This window comes from Ruditapes philippinarum, unplaced genomic scaffold (genome assembly GCF_026571515.1).
Source record: "Ruditapes philippinarum isolate M1 unplaced genomic scaffold, ASM2657151v2 ctg1589_1_1_1_1, whole genome shotgun sequence".
NCBI lineage: Eukaryota > Metazoa > Mollusca > Bivalvia > Venerida > Veneridae > Ruditapes > Ruditapes philippinarum.
The window spans coordinates 445,700-468,026 of record NW_026852705.1 but is presented as its reverse complement, the minus strand read 5'-3'; the positions used below and the strand labels follow the sequence as shown (position 1 = coordinate 468,026).

General features: G+C 33.1%; 3 protein-coding genes across 4 annotated transcripts; 1 reads left to right on the top strand and 2 right to left on the bottom strand.

Moving 5' to 3' along the window:
• Nucleotides 1-1,333: 1,333 nt before the first annotated feature.
• LOC132721697 (uncharacterized) lies at nucleotides 1,334-6,405 on the bottom strand. Its single transcript, XM_060706051.1, has 7 exons — nucleotides 6,309-6,405; nucleotides 5,844-5,981; nucleotides 4,553-4,663; nucleotides 3,930-4,005; nucleotides 2,771-2,962; nucleotides 1,763-1,857; nucleotides 1,334-1,419 (listed from the first exon to the last, which is right to left on the bottom strand). The coding sequence occupies exons 1-7, from the start codon at nucleotides 6,369-6,371 to the stop codon at nucleotides 1,381-1,383; spliced, it is 714 nt and encodes a 237-aa protein (XP_060562034.1). The 5' UTR covers nucleotides 6,372-6,405; the 3' UTR covers nucleotides 1,334-1,380.
• A 3,786-nt stretch (nucleotides 6,406-10,191) lies between these two features.
• On the bottom strand, nucleotides 10,192-14,666 carry LOC132721681 (uncharacterized). Of its 2 annotated transcripts, none has more exons than XM_060706040.1 (7): nucleotides 14,592-14,666; nucleotides 13,837-13,975; nucleotides 12,882-12,992; nucleotides 12,523-12,598; nucleotides 11,574-11,759; nucleotides 11,040-11,140; nucleotides 10,192-10,279 (listed from the first exon to the last, which is right to left on the bottom strand). In XM_060706040.1, exons 2-7 carry the CDS (start codon nucleotides 13,966-13,968, stop codon nucleotides 10,241-10,243), a joined length of 645 nt encoding a protein of 214 aa, XP_060562023.1. In that variant the 5' UTR covers nucleotides 13,969-13,975; nucleotides 14,592-14,666; the 3' UTR covers nucleotides 10,192-10,240. The 2 variants fall into 2 exon arrangements, with proteins under 2 accessions (XP_060562023.1, XP_060562016.1); XM_060706033.1 differs by having other exon boundaries at nucleotides 14,461-14,615.
• Nucleotides 14,667-17,051: 2,385 nt separating this feature from the next.
• Nucleotides 17,052-22,264, top strand: LOC132721675 (uncharacterized). Its single transcript, XM_060706021.1, has 6 exons — nucleotides 17,052-17,253; nucleotides 19,185-19,298; nucleotides 19,830-19,917; nucleotides 20,753-20,917; nucleotides 21,811-21,926; nucleotides 22,167-22,264. The coding sequence occupies exons 1-6, from the start codon at nucleotides 17,119-17,121 to the stop codon at nucleotides 22,221-22,223; spliced, it is 675 nt and encodes a 224-aa protein (XP_060562004.1). The 5' UTR covers nucleotides 17,052-17,118; the 3' UTR covers nucleotides 22,224-22,264.
• The last annotated feature ends 63 nt before the right edge of the window (nucleotides 22,265-22,327 follow it).

Sequence of the window (22,327 nt, the reverse complement as noted above, 5' to 3'; positions counted from 1 at the left end):
TAGAATATATAGTGAACAATTTCTTCTGTGCGCAACTCCTCCTACATTTCTCAACGGATTTTGACCAAACTTTCTTAGAAGCTTTGTTATCAAGTGCCTGGCACATATTGTCGGGGTTTTGTGATTGGAAAATATTTGACAGAATTATGGCCCTTTGTATATTTTTTCCTTATACAGAATATATAGAGAACAATTTCTTCTGTGCTCAACTCCTCCTACATTTCTCAACGGATTTTGACCAAACTTTCTTAGAAGCTTTGTTTTCAAGTGCCTGGCACATATTGTCGGGGTTTTGTGATTGGATAATATTTAACCGAATTATGGCCCTTTGTATATTTTTTCCTTATACAGAATATATAGTGAACAATTTCTACAGTGCGCAACTTCTCCTACATTTCTCAATGGATTTTGACCAAACTTTCACAGAAGCTTTGTCATCAAGTGCCCTGGCGCTCACTAAATTCCCATGTTTCTTCCAAGACATCATTCAAGTATTTTTTTTAAATTGTGAACATACTTTTCTTGATATCGCACAAAACACCACACGCCAATATTGTTGACAAAAGAAAATGACAAGAGACGCAAAAATGCAAAAATTAAGCAAAAATAAAGTACTGTTTACCTTTCTAAAACATTTGGGGAAAAAAGGCGAATAGACAACATAAAATTTCTCAATCATTTTTGTTTGAGGAATATTAAAAAAGCCATAATTCCTCCTAAAAGTTCAATTAAAAACAAATGCCCCTTCATGACAAAGCTTCTGTGAAATATTTTGCTGAAAACCTGGTTGCATCGCATTGCGATGTTCCTTGTTCCTTTCTTCCTATGTTGAAAATTCTGGTTGCTATGGCAACAAATAGCCTGAATTTCAAGATTTCTGATTTAAATTTTTCAGCTTTTTCACTATAAGTTCTTTATTTCTTAAGGTGTTTACTTCAAACTTAATTATTAAAATTATTTTCCCCTTGAACTTAGATTTTTTTCGAGAAGTTGGTATTTTTTACTCCAACTTCTTCATTCCTTATAGGATTTACTTTAAAATCCCACATCGTAATAATATGACAAGGTTGTATAAACATAATTTCCTTACTAGGCAGGGAAACTTAACACATTACTGTGATATAGACAAACTTAGAACTCAAAAGATTTAAGTTCATTCATGTCATTCATTCACTGGTAAAATTGAATGGCCAATGGCCCATCAGAATGTTGCTGGGGTTCTAACCGGCAGGGGACTTATGGATTGCTTGCAATATTATGATAATTGATTGTTGTAATTATTAATGTATATAAGGGAACGGTCATTTAAATGTAGAAAAAAAAACTCATCAAGTTTGTTTATAGATACAGTTTATATTTCACAATGATATGAACATGAAATCAAATGACGAATAATGCACGTCGACCAATTGGTTGGGTCTGGAAAAAAAGAAAGGAAAATATTTCTATAATCTGGAACTTTGTTTGACCAACTAAATTTATCAAAATCATTACTGGAATGTAAAAATCAGCAATATTGTAAAAAAAAAGATTAACCTTTAATCTAAGAGTGACCTTCATTAATTAATTATGGTCTGTAGCTGTCTATATAATTAACAAAAGTAGCACAGCCCAGTATCGACATATTTCAGTAGCTTGAACAAACTTTATATTGACTTGTGATAATTTTTCTCATTATTTACTATCAGAATCGTAATCTACTCTTATCAGAATGTTATTTAAAATTCGACACCATTGCAAATCAAACATTCAACATAGTTACCTGTCTCGGTTCACACTGGGCTGGAACATCGAACACGGCTCTATTTGCTATACCTGGACTAATGTTAGCAAACGATAAAGCCTCCATTGTTTCCGCTGTAACAGACAATTGTACATGTTACCTACTCAAAACTTATCAGACGACATTTCAAACTGCACTTGCTGCAATTCAAGCGTCGCTCCTTGACAAAGCACTTGAATATTTTTTGTTAAAAAAATTACGTCAACCCTTAACCTGCTGAATGTGTGCCGATGGCAGAAGACACTTTATTCGTCGAGATAAGCAAAGGATTTTAGTGTAAAAATAACTGATGACACTAAAATTTCATTTGAAATACTAAAAAAAGATATCCAAAAGCCGAGATAAACTTTATATAGATAAAGAAAGGAAAATATCGGGATCAAGATAACGAAAAATGGAATAAGCGATGTCGAGATAACGATAGTTGACTGTAATTTCAATTTGGGATAGTTCATTCAAAGGATTTCAAAATTAAAATACCAACAGATTAAAGCATGAACAGATTGCACAAATATGCAGGCTGGCGTTGCTCTATACTGGTGACACATGCTTATCATGTTCGGTCCCAGCAGGTTAATTTGGTTCTTTGTACAAACAATTATGAAAAAGGTCTTCTTGTCTTTCTTTTCTTTTCTAACTTTTTTGTATTTTTTTCTTTTGTTGATATTTGAAAAGACTTGACTGGAAAATGCGTAGAATATAAGTAGAGTTCTAGAAAATGTATTGAAATATAAATAGAGTGGAAGAAAATGCTTGAAATTATAAGTAGAGACCTGGATACTGCTTGAAAATAGAAGGAGAGATCTAATATGCTTGAAAATAGATGTAGAATTCAAATCAATTGTATATTAAATAACTTCGTCAATTTAACCATTTCAGACATACGTACTCGTATAAACGTAGAATAACATTTTCAAGAGCAAAGTAATAATTCGTTATTTAATGATCAAATGATAGCGTGACTTTAGAGCGGATCACTATACGTACAAGGGCCGTATTCCTGTTGTCCTGTGATAGCCTCTAGACTTCCAGTTATAACCTCGGTGACGGGTACGCAGCTGTCCGCAGTCACGGCCATATACACCGAGTATCCAGAGTAATTAATCGTGTATGCCTTTACTTTGACAGAGTTGCTTCCAAGACCATAATGTATATTATCAGTTGTCTCTGTCGCATTATCTGAAATAATTCCTATCATATAACAACAGAAAAGGCGGTACAAAATAACAATGTTTCAGCAGGCTGCCCCTTCGCCAATTACTGGAATCTATGTATCTCTAAGCTACGGTGGCACAAAGGTGACATTAGTGTGTTTTTATTTATCTCTTGTGCACGAGATACTATGTCGTGGCCACGAGTTACTAAGTCGTGGCCACGAGATAGCTAAGTTGTGGCCACGAGATACTAGGTTGTGGCCACGAGTTATTAAGTCGTGGTCACGAGATAATTAAGTCATGGCCACGAGATACTATGTCGTGACCACGAGTTACTAAGTCGTACGAACGAGATAACTAAGTCGTGCGCACGAGATAATTAACCTATCAGAATACGCTATATATATTATGAAATTTTTGAACTTAACAACTTATTTTACAACATTAATCTTTGAAAATACTGCCACGTGATAGCTAAGTCGTGGTCACGAGATACTATGTCGTGGCCACGAGTTACTAAGTCGTGACAACGAGATAGCTAAGTCGTGGCCACGAGATACTATGTCGACTTAGTAACTCGTGGCCACGACATAGTATCTCGTGGCCACGACTTAGCTATCTCGTGGCCACGACTTAGTAACTCATGGCCACGACATAGTATCTCGTGGCCACGACTTAGCTATCTCGGGACCACGACTTAGTAACTCGTGGCCACGACATAGTATCTCGTGCGCACGAGATAAATAAAAGCACACATGTCACCTTTGTGCAACCGTAGTTTGTAATTGTCATTGTCTAAAAAGTGCAAACATGTACGTATTTTATATCATATAAGTTCATGCACATATATTTTTAAGTACACAGCTATTAAGACTGTTTTATTTAGACATTTTAGTGGTCTTAATAGAGGGTTTTTATATACATGTATATATTTTTACATATATTTATAAGAAATGCCATTGTTTTATAAAACAGCTAACTTATACAAATACCTGGAATACAGCCGAGGAGAAATGGTGAGGCAACAGTTTTGTGACAACCGGTAGAGTCCATGATGTACATTACATTCTGAAATGATAAATTATATAAGATCTATATTGGACTGAGAAATGAAACAAGGCTATGTGGGGTACAATATGCAGTAGTATGAAATAATTTAGACTTAGAAATTGAAAACGGGGCTTTATGAGATTTGATTCAAAAATGTTTTTTTATTGGAATATCTCATAGTTCATTAATTGATAACGTTTTATATGGTATAAAATGATTAAAGATGTACATTGTATTTAAAAGACCATTTTAAAAGACACATTAATTTAGAAATGACTACATGAGTTTTATACTGTTTAAATGATGGTTTTAAGGCAGCAAAGGATGTTACAGGTGAATGGCCAATAAATAAATTTTTAGAAACTATTACAGGACGCTACAAATAAAAACCTTTAACAAGGATTGTTAAAAAAATAAATGCAATAGGCCTGGGACATCATATCTGATGCATATTTGGTTTTTAAAAGTCTTACATATTTTATACGAGGGTTGTTAAAACACGGCCAGAGACTTGTAAAATCAAATCATTTCTAATGCATAAGTGGTTTTTAATTAAAAGTCTTACATTTTTCTTATCGTTAACTATACGCTGGTTTACGGGTTTTCCGTCCACCGCCAGTGTTTGGTTGAATGCAACAATTTCATTCACTTCGTCAGTTGAAATGGTCATCGTCCCCTGATCAAAATGAAATGGATATTGGAAGTTATTCATTATCATAACATTCAAATCATAAATTAACGTGTATACATACATTGATGTACATTTAAAACGAACAACGAAATATAAATGATTATAAATATTATTACATTTTCATATTTTCGGTGACAACAACAACCACCACCACCAATAAAGGGTCATGATCGCTCACATGAAAGCCATTGTCTTTGGGAAAATAAACCTGACAATGACACACACCAAATACCAATATTTTAGCTCTTGACGTTGTGTTTTGAGATGAGGGGAGTTTCTTTTGGTCTCCCTTTATATGAGTCTATGTAAAAACAAAAAGTGAACCTGGAAGCGAAGCCAATTTTGACCCCTCAAGAGTTGAACAAACTTGGTAATGGTCTTCCCACACAATGTCAAATCTTTATGCCTTGAAGTTATGAAAATTAAGGAGTTGAAGATTTAAAGTTTTTCTTCCAATATGATTCTATGTTGAATGGATCAGCGCCAATTTTGACTACATAGTCACGATTTGCAAATTCTTGGTAAAGGTTAACTTGACAATGCTACACAACAAAATATTAATTCGAGTTTGGTTGAAGAAGAATGAGGTGTTTCTTTTAAAATTAAGTGATCTGCAGGACAAGACCAATTTTGACCTGGGTCATAATTCGTACAAACTTAGAAGTAGTTTCCCATCAAAGTATCAGAGCTCTATTGTTGGCATAGCAGTTATAAAGAAGAGGACTTCTGAAGCCCCACGTCGAACGGCGTACACAGCATTGGTCACAATTGCTCACCGTGAGAACGCTGTGCTCATTTGAGGTAGAAAAGGTCACACATTAAAAATCAACCAACCATACAAAAATATCAATTAGAAGCCCATACTAACTAAAGCTATCTCAGAAAGAGCGGATGGAAGGAAACACAGTGTGAATTACCTATATATTAACAGAGGGTTTTCTTGCAATAAGTGTTAAACTCTTGCTGATGCAACAAACCGGAAATTCGAGCTCACGCGTAAATGTTTGGCGGAATACTTCGAACAAAGCCTCGTTACCGCCGAAAATCCCTCAATCCGTATATTTTGGACTGGACCGCAGTCATGTTACAAAAAGAAATCCGTCACGTGATTTTACAATGTAAAAAGTTTAAGAAAAGAGAACTTAATAGTAATGTGGAAACAAACCTCTACTATCGTTGACTGTCCTTGATTAACAATGCCCATGACAATGCCCATGTCCCCCTCCCATTGGGGCGGAGCGCAACAATATTTGGCTGCCGAAGCAGATGACAGAAGGGCAACGAAAACTACGAACATGATGAACTGTTGGTAAAAAAAATACGCAAACTGATATTATGAAGGCAAAAATTACATAGGCAATATATAAAATTCATGTTTTACTTTGAAAGTCTTACTGAATAGGACTTTACTAAACGATATCAAAAGATTGATTGTAAATCGGTACCAGATGGTTGAATAAAACAGTTTCATCGAAATACAATAAAATAGAATAATTATGTACAAGCTGTGGATTTAGTTTGAGAGTTTGATACTAAAAAGATAAAACAAGACAGTCAAATCTAAGTTTTGTCCATTCAGCCATTCTGCATTGTTATAATAAAGTACAAAATTGTAAAAAGTAAATCTTACTCGCTCTCCCCTTTTCAGTTCCGTTATGAGATCAGAAAACAGACCTATTGAAAATAATATCATTTATTTTGACCTTTGCTTATCTTTTAAAGAAAATTGTATTTGTAATGGGGCTCCAAAAAGGGGAAAATGTTCTCATGGAACGAAACGTTGATAGATAAAGGTCACTGAAGTTTATATGGAACGCCTTGGCCTGTACATACTGAATTACATTATGAATGTTGATCAGTTCATTAGACGTACACTTCATCACGTTATGTGCATTAAAAATCATTATATTCATCATTCTTTGTGCATATTTCATTACACTAACATGTACATATATTGATCATTTCGTTATAAGCATATTTCATAACTTTATGAGTATCAACAATATGTGCGAACTCCGCCAGAACATTTCGTTATGTGTATCGAACATTTCGTTTTGCAAATTCTCCATTTAGTTATGGTTAGGTTAGTTCTAAGTTTCTCAATACGTTATATGACATTTTGGCCGGCGATTGTCAGATCTCATTATCATAGTTATAATCATATTTTCCAAACCTTAATCTGTTTGCCATAACCAGGACACCTGACATCATACGTGACAGCATAATTGAGCCGCGTCATTATAAAACTAACATAGTGCGTTTGCGACCAGCATGGATCCAGAACAGCCTGCGCATCCGCACAGTCTGATCAGGATCCATGCTGTCCGCTATCAGTTTCTCTACTTGTAATTGAGTTGGTAAGCGAACAGCATGGATCCTGATCAGACTGCGCGGATGCGCAGGCTGGTCTGGATCCATGCTGGTCGCAAACCCATTATGTTGGTTTTGTCGTGACGCGGTTCAATTATGCATTTACAAATAGTTCCAATAGGTCTAATATTTACAGAACTACTGCGCATGGATGTTTACCTCTCAACGATGTGTAGCGTACGACGCTGCCGCCGCGAGATCTAGAGTCTAGTGCACAGTTAATAGACTGGGTATTGAAATGCTTTTTTTGCACATTTTATGCAATAGCTTAATGTTATTATAGAACACACAAGACTGCGATAGTCTTGTCGGTTATTAATACACAACGCGACCATTGTACGAGAATATCTGAACTTCCTCACCCTCCTTATTTGCCAGATCTTGCCCCTTGTGACTTTTCCTATTTCCGAGGGTAAAAAAAAAACACCTTGCTGACGGAAAAATCTCGGTTCGGCTATTTTCTAGTGTCTGAACAGTGCACACCTCGAAAAGATTACGAAAACACATTTTGAAAAATGGATTAAAAGACTATAACTTTGTATATCACATGGCGGTGAGTATTTTGAAGGATTGGGATAATTATTTTGGCACTGTTTGGTAAGCACTTCTAAAAATTGACCCAGTTGCATTCATATTTGAACACCCCTGGTATATTAAACGCAATAGACGTGAGCAATCAATGAGTTAAAATGTCATCCATCAATATGATATATATTAGAATACATGTTATACAATAAAAGCGAATCTAATTTAAAGGACAAGAAAGTTTTCTTTCGACAATATTTGTTGATGGTACTTTGAAACAAGAGATCGAGCAATAAGAAGTAATCCTGTAATCCAGCATACTCATTTGAAAGGATCAGAAGTCCCTGGCAGAACTCGAACTCACTCGTGAGGGTGTCAACAACCTTTTTCACTCACTCGACCACGGACGAAAATGCTTCATTATATAACAAAATAAAATTCTTCAATTTGTAATTTTCTAAAGTCTTCTGATTTACACAATCTTTATTTACACAATCAAGCCATAAAATAAGTCGACGGATAGCGCAAAAGTTCTTTTCCTGTTTTCGAAATATTTATCCCTTTGTAAAGTGTTTAAATTTCATAAGAATGCGTGTAGCGCCGATATATGTCCAAACGTCGAAAAATGTCCAAACGACGATAAATGTCCAAAAATTGACGATAAATGTCTCAATCGCCGATAAATGTCCAAAACTCCTTTAACGATAAATGTCCAAAAATTAACGAAAAATGTCATACGCTTAATAACGTATATACTTCATTAAATTATGTTCTTAATTCTTTAAGTTATGGTCCTAAATGATAAAAATATGTTTATATACAGTGAACATTCCATTGCATATATTGTTTGGTTTTATTAACCTGTCAATTACATACTGATTACACGGTCGATGCACACATTATATAAATTTTCGGTAAGTTCCGTGTGATGTACGCTTCACGATGAAATTCAATTTAATTTGTATCTTTTAACAAGGTGTACCAAGCGTTATAGCGCAATAGGGTAAAGCAAGAGTTTATAATCTAAGTACCACACGTGTTTTAAGTTCGAGACCGCGTTGGTCCATGTTTTTTTTCTTATTAATACGTTCAACTTTATTGAAGCTATATATGATTATTTTATGTTGTTCGTTTTGTTTTATTATGTTTTACTTAATTTTTTAAAGCTATATATGATTATTTTATGTTGTTCGTTTTTTCTTATGTTTTACTTAATTTTTTAAAGTCTATACTCTTTTTAAATAACATGCTTTAAGAATTCATATTTAAAATTAAAACGGATTAAAATCAATAAATGCCTTTTCAATGCCGTAAAACACACAACAAATCTGTTCCTTTAAAATATACTGCAAAAATAAATAAAGGCCAACAGTAAGGATCGAACCACAGACCTCTCAATTATCAGGCATTCTCTTTACCGACTGTCCTATTGGAATTAACGAAGCTGGCGTGACTTTCAAAACATGACTAATATACTCCACATTAATTCTCGTAAACTACACGGACCAAACCGAAGTGGGATCGAATATTTAAATGAGTCCTATAATGTATTCATAATTGACAGGTCAATAAAATCAGACTATACGCTCGTGCATTCTTCATTACGTTATGAACATATTTTATTACGTTTGACCATTTCGTTAAATACACACATCAGTGCAAGAGCAATTCATATCATATTTTGTGCATGTTTAACTTTTATTATAATTGTTGACTATTTTATCTAGTGTATTTGAGCCGCGCCATAACAAAACCAACATAATGGGTTTACAACCAGCATCTGCGCAGTCTGCTCAGGATCCATGCTGTTCGCATACAAACCCTATTACAAGTAGAGAAACTGATAGCGAACAGCATGGATTTTGATCAGACTGCGCGGATGCGCAGGCTGATCTGGATCCATGCTGGTCGCAAACGCATTACGTTGGTTTTGTCGTGACGCTGCTCATTTTATCATGCACATTTTAGATGTGCGTTGTGTATTTCTGTGTACAGACATTATTGTATTATATGTGTATTTAGTTTGTTATGTCAGCTATCATAAAATATAATAAAACATGCAAAAGAAATGCTTGTGCTCTGATAAACACTCATTACATGTGGTATAAAATATTGTATGTTAACTGTAGAAGATTTTGCGACATTTGGCAGCAATGGTGCGATATTTAACAACAAGTGCGACATTTAGCGGCGTTGCGACATATTACTGCTTTCAATCTTATTTTATTTCTTGACCTTATATCTACTTGAAACGTTTTTGTTTTTAATCTGAATCGCTGTTTACATGAAAATTGGAGGAAAAATAATCTGTTTCATGATGAAACGGTCCATTTCAATGCTAAATTCGCTAACTGGGAAACACCGCCACAATTACATTTCAAACACAAATATAACAACTTTACGTTTTCTGTAAACTTTATTTAAATCCTCATGGCATAGCATTCTCCGAATTTCGATATTTAGTGTAAAGTTTACAAAATATATAAAAAATGAAAACACTTGACGACATGCACTAGCTCGGAAGTAGCGATAGAGCAATTTACCGTATAACTCCGAAAGAGGTAGCTCTTTCATTTACCAAGCGTGATCTAATAAATCTAGAAAAAATAACATACTAATTTAACTAGAATTTTATCATTTATTTGCAAACATATTTTGAATAAAGAATTATTGATGATAAAACAGAGATCTTTTTCCAACTGGCATCTGAAAATAAAGAAATATTCACACATGTATATAAATGCATATAAACTTTGTTACATTATCAACTACATATATGTATATAGTTTGCCAATTGTACAAACATATTTACGCCAACGGAATGCATACTTAAAGCAGTATGCCTCCAGATTCATGCTAATTTACATGAACATTTTGAAAATGTACATGTATTTGATGAAATTTACAAAGAAAGTAATTTACTTATTGCAAACGGCCCTTACACAATATGCAAAAGAAGCCTTTACTGCGTTAGTCACGCAGTATAAATAAGGTGATGAATCAGTCATTAACCGCAAATAACATGTACATTATTACTTGAATATTATTTTTTTACTGATCTTGAAATCGTACATTAACTAAAATTTGATTTTCTTGAAATATTTTGGTTATCTTGATTCATGCAACTTTAAAGGTATAAAATGGAGCTTTCTTGTTATTTTTGCATCATAATTTGATATACTTTGTATCATTACAACGATCTAAAAAGACCGAGTTACAAACATGTTTCATTTTAGTCGTTTTTTTCAACATTGATTCCTTACATGTCTCTTGTGTACGCTCGAAAAGAGAAATTACATGTATATAGTCTTGTTTGTTGTCCAATGATAATAGCTAGATTGAGTAGGAACCATTTCCCCGCCAGTATTAGTTTCTTTTTTTTATTTCAAACTGGCATAAACAGACAACAATATACGGCGTTGTAAGACTGCAATATAATGATAAATATATAGAGAGAAGAACACACCTGTACGTTTTGCGATTCGCACTGAGCTGGGACAAAGAATACATCTCTATTGGCTATTCCACCCTTGATATTGGCAAATGTGAGTGCCTGCATCATTTCCACTGAACAAGAACAATATACATGTATTCAATCATTTCCATAAGTAAATAAAAAAAATCAACAAAACATGCAAACTGAAAAATAATTAAATTGAGCTTGAACAAAAAATTCCGTATAAAGAATGATATTTTAAATGTGTACTGTATATTGTTTTTTTTGTATTTTTAGTTAAAAATTTTTTAATTAGTTTTGTTGTCATGTCAAATGAAACCAATACATGTTTAGATTACCTTGTATACAAGTAGTGCACGTTAGTTTTTGTTTTACAGTAGTTTTACTTTGAATGACCTGATAAGAGGTTGAATCGGTGTCAATCTCATGTCGATCTTTTATTATGATAACCGTGTGAAATGTGCAGCATAACGAATTTAAGTCCATGGTGATATTTATGTTACCTTCAGGAAAGGAAAAAGTTATGAATTCATCTCAACTAACCTGTGTAGTCTCCAGCAAATACAGGGTCCAGAGTTCCGGTAATGACCTCTGTCACCGGCACGCACGTGTCGGAAGTGACGGCAATGCTTACGTCATATCCACCATATTGAATATTGTATGCCTTTACGTTTACAGAGTTGCCGCCAAGACCATACCTTGAATTTGCCGACAATTTTGTAGCGTTTCCTATGAAATATTGGTCAACATATTTAAAACTACGTTATGTGCGAGTTTTACATAATATGTCGATCACTCTTACACAATGGACATTGTAATTTGCAACAAATAAAACGTAAATTTACAGTGAAATAGCAATTATTCATACAGATCTAGTACAACTACTTGAGCTATGTATGTATTGTATAAATTGTTAAAATGTATGAAAAAAAATAAGACTGGTTGGATTTGTGACCAACACATTTCATATTTTACAGACGTATGCCGGACTACTTATGTGAAGCATTTACAATTTATTTCTAGAAAACAGCTCTGAAAGAATTAACATGCTATTTTTACTGTTTTTTTTTTTCCAAAGAATAAGAAACCTGGATAAAGTGTGTTAGAAAAGAATTTTATGTATATAAATTATTGACTGTAAAAGAGTAGTGGAAACTATCGATAGAATTTGATGAAATATAAACATTCTGAAAAAAATATTAAAGAGAAGAGTCATCATAAATCAACATTAAATATTCTGACTTTAATGAAAACAACAATATATAATGAACCCTTAATCTGCTTTAACTGACAGCGTTTAACCTTTGCCACCAGCATAGAGCCGGACTAGCATGCACATCCGTGCAGTCTATATACTTTTGGTAGTTTTGTATTTGTCATTTGGTAATGAAATCACTTAATTGCCATAATGGACTGTTCCAAGTAAAAGCAAGTCAAATCCATTACACAAATTCGACAAGGTTTGGATTAAAAATATAATAATAAATAATACCTGGTATACATGATGGTACCCAGTTGTCAATTTTGGTTCTGTTGCAAACTCCGTCTCTAACTTTGTACATAACGTTCTGTAAGCAAATAATTCCCATTTTAATGCGATTATTTAATGTCACATCATTCACGTTTTTAATATTTCATGTGTATTTAATGACATGGGTCATCCGTGCATTTAATATCATCAAAGTACAAATGTATATAATATCATCCGAATATTTAACATAATCCGGGTATTTGCTGTCATCCGGGTACTTGCTTTCATCCGGGTATTAAACGTCTGGCATCAAAACTGAACATTTCACTTTGTCTACAATTAATATAAAAGCATGAATTGTATATAAAGGTTTTTCTTACATTTTTATAATCGCTTACAATCCTCTGTTTCAATTGAAAACCGTCGACGCTTAATTCTTGGTCGTAGGCAACAATCTTGTTAACTGCGTCATAAGATGTATGCATCATACCCTATAAGACAAATAGTGTATCAATTTTACCTTGCTTACAGAATATATGATTGTTGAAAAACAAAATATTAGTTTAATTATTTGTTTGGAGGGGGTTACGACGATTTCAACAAATTTTGGTTATTTCTTGGTGGTCCGTTCATCTATCCGGCCTTCCTGGCTAACTTACCAGTTATAACGAATATTTCTGCAAAAGACATATTACTAATTCCGTATGGTTTTGAATCAGAGGTGAAAGACAATTGACAAATAGAATCTGCACATTTTGTAAACAGCAAGAAATATGTGATGAATTTCAATATATTTTTAAATGAAGTTATGCATTATGAGTAAACTAATGGAAATTTTATAGTAGTCGGTATATTTGTCAGTATTTAATTCACTGAGTTTTTATCCTTGACATTTTCTGTAAAATACATGTATTTATATATTTCAGTAGTTTAGCAATGACATCGAAAACTGAAATTCAATATAAAGAAAATTCCGAGCCAGCGCTGAACTTCGAGCCAGGTCGAAAATCGATATTCATTAATATCGATATTACGTTGAATTTCAAGCCAATTCGAAAATCGAAATTCAGAATTTTTTAACACAAGTTTCAATCCATAGTTGAATTTCGAGGCGGCTAAAAAATCGAGATTCAAAATATTTGAAAACCGAGTTTTCCGTCTAACATATTTTTTTAAAATAAACAATCATAAAAATATTGGAATTTGAAAAATCATTTTGTGAGGGTAACCGTGTTTATCGAAATGTTCGACAAAATGGATAGTTATTGTTATTCACATAATCACGTGATTTAGATATATTATTAATTAGATACTTAGAAAAATTATATAAAATACCTCAATAAATGACGTCTTTCCGTTGCTAACGCGACCCATGACCAAACCAACATCAGCTTGCCACTGGTCGGGGGAGCAGCATATATCAGCTGCGGCGGCAGACGACAAAATAGCAGCGAAAAATACGAACATTATTGAACTGCAATAAATGATAACACATTGTATATTTATTGTACAAACATTTTCTTACAAGTTTTATTTATTAATCAATTAATTAATTAATTTCAAGATGACATAGAAATGGATTTTTAAGTAATGCAAGAATTAAAAATAATAACTATCTTCCATTCAAATGAAACAGATAAAACATATCTGATTTTTCGAATTGTCGTAGATCTAGTAAAAATAACTAAATATGACATCAAACATGTTTTAATATTTTAAGTTCCTATGAAACGAACGAATAAAATAATGTTTTCTCTCTGTAGAACTAGTATTTTCAAACTCAGTTGAATTACACTTTTAAACTTTAATATTAATTTAAATGAAAATCAAACATTTATTGGATATGAACTCCAAAAAATATAAATGACAAAACACTACAATAAGCAATAAAAAATAAAAATAATATAATTCTTACGGAAATGAAAAAAAAAGAAAAAAAAACGTAAAAAAAATACTAACCTCGATTTAACAACCGTTTCTTTCAAAGTAAGTTTGAAAAGTAATGCAAATTTTAGCCAATAGTGATTATTTGATGATTATTTCAAACGTCCTGTAGGAAATAAATGATAAATTATGGGAAACAAACTTACTCAGCACCCGTTAAAGATAGACGAGTCTAAATAAATGTAGTCAGATTTTTATCTAAAATTTATCTATCCAAAGAGGCTCTGCAAAGGGCAGATAAACAATCATTCTCTCTGAGAATTTGTATATGACTTTTAAAAGACTGGACACTATCTGTAAATTTGTTCATACCCCCGCCCGTCCCCATAGCAGCTTCTAAGGCGCTCCCTTGTCTCATCTGACGCATCTTTGGGCCGTGAGACATGCTCTTGTTTGTTTGCTTGTTTGTTTGTTTGTTTGAATGTATGCATGCTTGTTTGCTATCTTGCTTGTTGGTTCTCTACGAAAAGCTCAACCCTTTAGTCATTTTAAAGGCCGTTATTTTCATATTTGAGCTTGATGAGAGCTTCATTTTTACGTTAAGTATCATGGGGCAAATACGTATACCTTAAGAATGTTTTTACGATGAATCTACAAAAATATATACCCTGTCTAAAGGGAAATTTTTATTTGAAGCATATATTTACATAGCCAAATTTAAGACAAAACGGTAGTTCAAATACCATCCTTTTTCATATAAATTATCGGTCAACTTGCCCCGTGCCCGGGGCATCAACTTGCCCCGTGCCCGGGGCATGACGCCTTTTGGAAGTGGGCAAAACGCCTACGGTGTATATGTAAGCACATTTTATATCTTTAAGTTATAGATTAACCTTGTATATAACTTGCGAATAGTTTATTTCACTTGTTGCCTCGTACAAAAATAAAACATGTACATACATACATAAATGGATGAGTGGATGGATGAATGAATGAATGAATGAATGAATGAATGAATGAATGAACTTGTTATATAAACATTTTATATAAGTATGCACATTTAAAAGCAAGAACACTGTACATACGACATTATTAGCTTAAATCTTCACATATAATAAGAGTTTTATAGGCATTTTGCGTTGTTGCATTATAAAGAAAACATCGCCACTGTATGGTTTCGAACGTAAAATCATAAGAAGTCGGAACTTCTACTTCACCATCCGTTCTCTATTTTGATGACCGCCAGTGTTTTCAAACGTCCCGATATATGGTCAAAACTTATTGATAAAGACGTTGGCAAATTAGAAACGTAGATTTGATAAACCAAAACGTATTCTAATACAAGACGTATAACGATAACTTTGAGAAAACGAAACAACAGAAAGAACAACATAAAAATACAGCTTATATAACCGGATCCACTGGGCGAGGATTGGATTGTATTGCAATACACAAAATGATAAAATTTGCATATAAAAACTCATTCTGATGGATTTAAAAACCGTTTTCAACACAAAAACTCATTAATTTTAGCATATTTTTGTTGGTTTTAGGCACATTTCCTCCTAGAAAGATACATATTTATTTTAAAAGAATTAAATTCATGTAAAATAATATACATCCTATCATTTGCAGTAATAAAACAATATTAGATATCAAAAGATACACTCAGAAATATATTTTTTATTATACAGGGTGATTTCTTTAAATTTGGCGGCCATCTTGGCGGCCATCTTGGATTTCCGGTGATTGTAAAAGAGGACTTTTTTAAGAAATGGATTTTTGGAATCTGTACACATTTTGCTTTCAAATGAGACTAATTATACTTTTGGACACACATTTGAAATAAATGGCCCCTATCTCTGGTACAAACAACACGGCCACAATCTTTATAACAAATTTACTGGGTAAATTATTAATTAAGATCACTTCCCGTTTTAAAACAAAAGAAACTTAATTTCTACAACTCACACCAGATATTCACATATTGGTATCACCCAAAGAAAACCGACTTTTCAATATGCATTTTTATTAAAATGAATACAGAAATAATTATGTTTTAAAGACATTTTGAAATTGGAAGTATGTACGTTTTTTTGTTTTTCCTATCTTTGGCCAATAACATTGTGCAATGTGGTCTTAACTACTTAAACATCAACTTATCGCGTATTTAGCAACAATTTACTCTAAAGTCATTCGGTATTAGTTAATATTAAATGACACAGTGCCATCTGTGAGTACTTTATCAGTGTCAAACTATGTGAACTATCATCTCTTATCATACACCATGTCAGATGGTCAACTATCTTATTAGATATAATGGAGGGGTACCTTAAAGGGCGCAATTTAAGACGAGGGTTGATACAAAAGTAAAAAAAGATTACAATCCGCCAATTAGTAAAAATAAACCCGGACAATCACCATTCAAAGTCTCTTTTTAAAAGTTACTATCATTCAAACAAATCTGCTTTCATACTTTAAAAAAATAAATTTCAATTTGGATGTTTCTTACAAAATAATATTCCATGATTTGATAGTAACGTCCATATTATGATGTTGTAAAAGCGTAATCTGTACCAAAACTTATGACACACCCATTCTTTGACAAATTCCAAATGACCTATTTATTATCGTATGTTATCTGCGGTGTAAAAAGGTATAATTAGGTCGGCAAAGGCTATGATGAAAAATATCGTTGTGAATTCATTCTGTGTTTGACCTCTAGAAGTAAACATGTATTCTATTGTAGCTCTTCTTGCGTGTATCGGTGCTGCGGCCGCCTCTATTTGTTGTGTACCACCTCAATGGGAGGGTACAACTTCCTTTGTGACAACCATCGTACATAATGGAAAACCTATTGTATCAACAGTAAGTTTTTATTAATATTTTATTTCAATTCAATTTTCGCAAAAACGGTTTTACTACAAATTGTACACGCAAGTTTATTTTCATGTATAAATTTATCAAAGTGGCTTTTAAACAGACATGCTACCATTTTTATTTCTCAAAACGTTTTATAATTATTATCAAGATATAGTTTACTTATTTTGCTATGTTGGAGATAGGTAAATTATAGTGAATAAGTATTTTATATGGACGTCAACATATTACTTTGTTTTATTTTGCTACCTTTACAACATATAATTACAGGTGCAATGTTAATTTCTTCAGTTGTTGAACATCTAACATGCTCTATATAAATTATTAAAACATTTTGTTTGGCATTTCTAAAGGATCAAAAACGATTTGAATTTCTGAGACATAATGTGCTTTTATATCTCAATAGATGAAGTGTTATCTTTTTAAATAATTCCAAGAGTGCAAAGATATTGTTAAAAATATCTGAAATCTCACTTCTCAAATCTCACTTTTGGCGCCATTTTCATCGAAAAGAATTCCCTTTACCTTACGCCGTGTTCTTTATTTTTTCCAAAATATTAGTTAGACAATCTAAAAACTGCGGACATAAGTCAGTAACTAAGAAGCAATTTTTACGCTGTTTGTTGTACTTTGTCACGCTTTCAATCTAAAGAACGGTAACCAAGATATAGTATACATGCATTTCACTCAGCGACTCAAAACACTTCAGATTATTCTGTATTGGGCATTAAAGTGATGTCCATCTTTAAAAGATCTTGCTGTTAAGTTTGTACTTTTATTTATTCTATTTTTAGAATATTAAATGCAATGTCAAAAAACAAATTTAAAAGAACCAAATAACACTCGTTCTTAGAACTTAGAGTCGTTTTTAATTTTCGCATGCGGTATTACCCTGTTTTTGAATTGCCTGTCGATATCTATTTTTCGAATATGTCATTAGATTTGAGATATGTATATGTTTTGTCTTGTACAGTTAAGATTTGTAATAGAATTCCCATTCACATAAAATTTGTAAAGATGCATAGCAAAATAAACAAAGTGGTGTTCCTGAAATTATAAGTATTAAAAGTCACACAAAAACAAAGAAAAAGAAATGAAATCAGAGTCTTGTTTGAAAGCAACACCCGAAATTTAAAAATTTGACAACAAGAACAAAAATCCTGAGTTGGTTTTAACAATTTTATTTCTATAACATTAGGAAATGATAAGTTACACTAAAAAAATATTGATAGAGAAAATTAGGTTCTGCTACTTTTGTATAAGTAAGACAGTCTCTCATCAATATTTTTCTTTAATATAATTTATTTGCGTTATAAATTTAAACTCCTGCAGGTTTCACAGCCTATGCCCCCGCCTTTGAATTCATTTTTTTTTAATTCCGCCCATTGCTTCCTTGTTGAAAGGACATAAATTCTTTAAGCAGCTGTATGTGCAATAGTACAACAATATTAGTGAAGTGTTTCACGGAACACATCTGCGGATGTTTCAAAATCCTCAATTTATCACCATTGTCATGTTTTTTTAAGGCGCGTGCTACATATGGACCATATAACAGAATGAAAAATGTGTAAACATCATTTGAGACGCGTCATTACAAAACCGTCCAACATAATGGGTTTGCGACCAGCATGGATCCAGACGAGCCTGCGCATCCGCGTAGTCTGATCAGGATCCATGCTGTTCGCCTACAAACCCTATTACAAGTAGAAAAACTGATAGCGAACAGCATGGATCCTGATCAGACTGCGCGGATGCGCAGGCTGGTCTGGACTCATGCTGGTCGCAAACCCATTACGTTGGTTTTGTCGTGACGCGGCTCATTTATACGTTGCATGATCCTAGATTATGATAACAGAAAGATCTTAAGTGAGAAATGGGTGTCAGCCGTTTTCACGCAGTATCATGTTTATTTATTTCAGGGCTATGTTTCGATGGCTTATGACGCTGTAAACAAAAAGATTGGACAATATGAATACATCTCTATGGGAGGCAAACCACAAAGAAGATTAGGGGCTCTCTTAGATTATAACACGGTAAGACATTTTGTAAGAATGATACTGTCCACAAATAAATATGCATGTTTCTTTATAGTGAAGGATTTTATATATTCTAAGCGAGGTGCGCTCCAAACTCCTATAAGCCTGAATTTGCCTGAAATTGTAAACATTTTGTAAAATAAGTTGCTTTCATTTGCTTTCTTTGTTTCTGTCTCAAAAAGACATTTTTCGACAAAAACAGTTTTCTTTGGCGTGAAGTTTGTGAAAAAGGCCAGTACGCCTAAAACGCCGCATATCCGGATCTAACTTTTAAATAAAAAAAATATACAATCACAAGGAATTGTTTATTCCGTTTATGAAATGCAGGTATAATTCTGTGTCTGGTAAATGTGACAAAATTGGAACTGTCCATTCTCAAATTTTAGGGATATCAAGATAAAACATTGACATTTTCCAACCAGCATCATATAAACCCTGGTCAGCAAGGCTTATAACTTTTGTTGTCGGCAGGTTAAGGGCTAGTGTACATAAATTACATATATTTATTTGATTTTTATTTTGCTCCAGAACATGAAGTACATAATCAATGATCAAGGAAAATGTTACAAACAAGCTCTAAATAGGAGGGCACAAGACTTCGGAGGTTGTATCCCAGGTATGTAACGAACTTACGGTGACAATATGCAAGAAAATGTACTTCCTAATGGTCCATAGTTACTCGCAAATTTGACCAGTCATCTTGTCTAAAGCACAGGCAGTGTAACATTTGGTTTATACAGACTTCATTTTAGTTTGATTGTGTAGGGAGCTTTAAGCTTATAGACTCACTCTCGAATCTATTCCTGGAACCAACCAGTAATGAGCAATTAGTATAAAGTTTCTCGCTCAAGGAAACAACATGTCGCCCCAACCAACGCGGAATAAGGTTACTTATCACACGCGTTAACTACCCGTGATAGTTGGTACCATCATCTTTCAGGACAGGCAGTTATGTCCGTGTTTTCAGAGAATTTCTTCAAATACTTTTTTCCGCGGCTATTTACATACCTTGCTCATAGTGAAAATGTGATAAAATTGTATGCATAAAATACAGGGAAATATATCTATGGACAGGCAATAGCTCCGTGCAGAAATCGCAAGAATGTGAAATAATATTTCAGATACTTTTTATGTCTTTTGTCCAGACAATTAGATCTGTCAAGAGGACATGGCGATCGTATGAAATAAACAATAAATTTAAAAACCAAATAGATATTAAGTTATACCATTATTCTAATCGTAAATCTTTGATATCTCAAAAAGACTGTCAGGTTTATTATTAAAAGCACACAAATCTAGAAACAATAAATAAAAAAGAATTGTTTATATTTTTTTTATCTATAAATTTGTTTCCAAAAAATAGGCACTCACTTAGCACTTTTGTTAAGTGTATGTTTTTACATTTTATAGTGTTTATATGTTAACATATTATGCCATATTATGTATTACAGACAATTCAACAAAGGTCGGTAGTAAAGATGTTGTAGGTTTGGGAGACAATTCGATGACAGTTGACACATTCCGCTTGGATTACGGGGCAGTTGCCGCTTACATTTCTGTAACATCAGATAGCTGTGTACCAGTGCTAGAGACAATCCGAGGAACTCTTGATAACAGTAAGACATCCTTTCAATAATAGATAAATACATCTTGTTTTTTCGATTAATAATAAGGTCATTAAATGCGGAACTCATCCGCGACAGGCGCCTGTTTGAACCGGAAGTGAATATCTTTTGTCACGCGTATACATACATCTAACTCAATCCTGCACATCCGTGCAGTCTGGCCAGGCTCTATAGATTATAGCTCAGTTTCTTTACATTATCATATCTAAATCCCTTAAATTTCAAATGTTCTGTTCAAAATTTAAAGATTAATAATTCCATTACACGAATTGAGCAGGTAAATGGAAAGCAGAATAATTTATTTTGCTTTCATGATGCTTTATTTTCTTAACCATTTTGCATTATGAGCAAACTGCACTGTGAAGTGGTATATATCTAAAAACAATGAATGACTCTAGCGATTTGTTATCAAGTTAATCTTTAGGAAATATAAACAGTAGTGGTATATGTATCCTGTATATACTTTGATTATTTGATTATTTTATATATATAATAGTTTAGTGTTTAGCTCACATGAACACAGCATGATCAACGTGAACTATTGTACATGGCCAGTACTGTCGATCGTCTGTCCGTCCGTTAAAGTGTTCATCAATACCACATTGCTATAATAAGCAAGCTATAGAAATATGTCTTCATTTCATGCAACGTCGATCTGAATGCTAGGTCGAAGTTAAAAACAACGCTGAAAATCAATTTCTATCTTTAATCAATATTGCTAGCTGGTAAATTCTACAGTTTATCCTAAGAAATATTCAAATGTAGAACAATACAATCACAAATCCTGAGCGAGAAAATTGTAATAAATATGAACAGTATAAATATATCAAATACCTAAAATGATTTTCGGAATTTTCTATAACTATTTTAATTTTGAATTTCAGGTCCATTTCTTCAAAACATTCATGTATTGAACGTTACCGGCGGACTCAGTGCCCCAGAAAACTTAAATGTTCCACCAGCAGGATGCGAGGCCGCCACCATGTTTAATGCTCACTATGTAAGCTCATTTGTTTCTTATAAATTACACATTTTAGTTAAAAGTCTTCATCAGAATAAGGAACCGATGAGATTTAAATGGATACACGTTTAGATTTCAATTGCATTATCATAGAAAGTTATACAATGTGGAGTTTACATTGACAGTTATACATCTATATACATGAACACCGGTTTTGCACCATACTGTAAATTAAGCTATGGATGTAAAATTAGCAAATGTCGTTTTTTTCCATTTCAGTCGAGCGGAGATATGCCAAATACCATAGGGCGTCGTTCATTTTTCCTTGGATTGTAAAATATTGAAATATACATTTATAAATAAATTTTGTCATTGATCCTGAATCTTTATTGAAATATTAATATTTGCGTTATCAATACGTATGTAGAAGACATAAGCGT

Bases quoted from the DNA above. Each gene is read 5' to 3' on its own strand.
- LOC132721697 (XM_060706051.1), bottom strand. From the start codon at position 6,371: ATGATATTATTTTCAATAGGTCTGTTTTCTGATCTCATAACGGAACTG. The intron at 4,006-4,552 runs GTAAGACTTTTA...TTATCATTTCAG, and splicing joins TAGTTAACGATAAGAAAAAT to AATGTAATGTACATCATGGA. The intron at 1,420-1,762 runs GTAACTATGTTG...CTTTTTTTCCAG, and splicing joins CCCAGTGTGAACCGAGACAG to ACCCAACCAATTGGTCGACG.
- LOC132721681 (XM_060706040.1), bottom strand. From the start codon at position 13,968: ATGTTCGTATTTTTCGCTGCTATTTTGTCGTCTGCCGCCGCAGCTGAT. The intron at 12,599-12,881 runs GTAAGAAAAACC...ATTTGCTTACAG, and splicing joins TTGTAAGCGATTATAAAAAT to AACGTTATGTACAAAGTTAG. The intron at 11,760-12,522 runs GTATTATTTATT...AATATTTCATAG, and splicing joins GGTACCATCATGTATACCAG to GAAACGCTACAAAATTGTCG.
- LOC132721675 (XM_060706021.1), top strand. From the start codon at position 17,119: ATGTATTCTATTGTAGCTCTTCTTGCGTGTATCGGTGCTGCGGCCGCC. The intron at 17,254-19,184 runs GTAAGTTTTTAT...TATTTATTTCAG, and splicing joins GAAAACCTATTGTATCAACA to GGCTATGTTTCGATGGCTTA. The intron at 21,927-22,166 runs GTAAGCTCATTT...TTTCCATTTCAG, and splicing joins CCATGTTTAATGCTCACTAT to TCGAGCGGAGATATGCCAAA.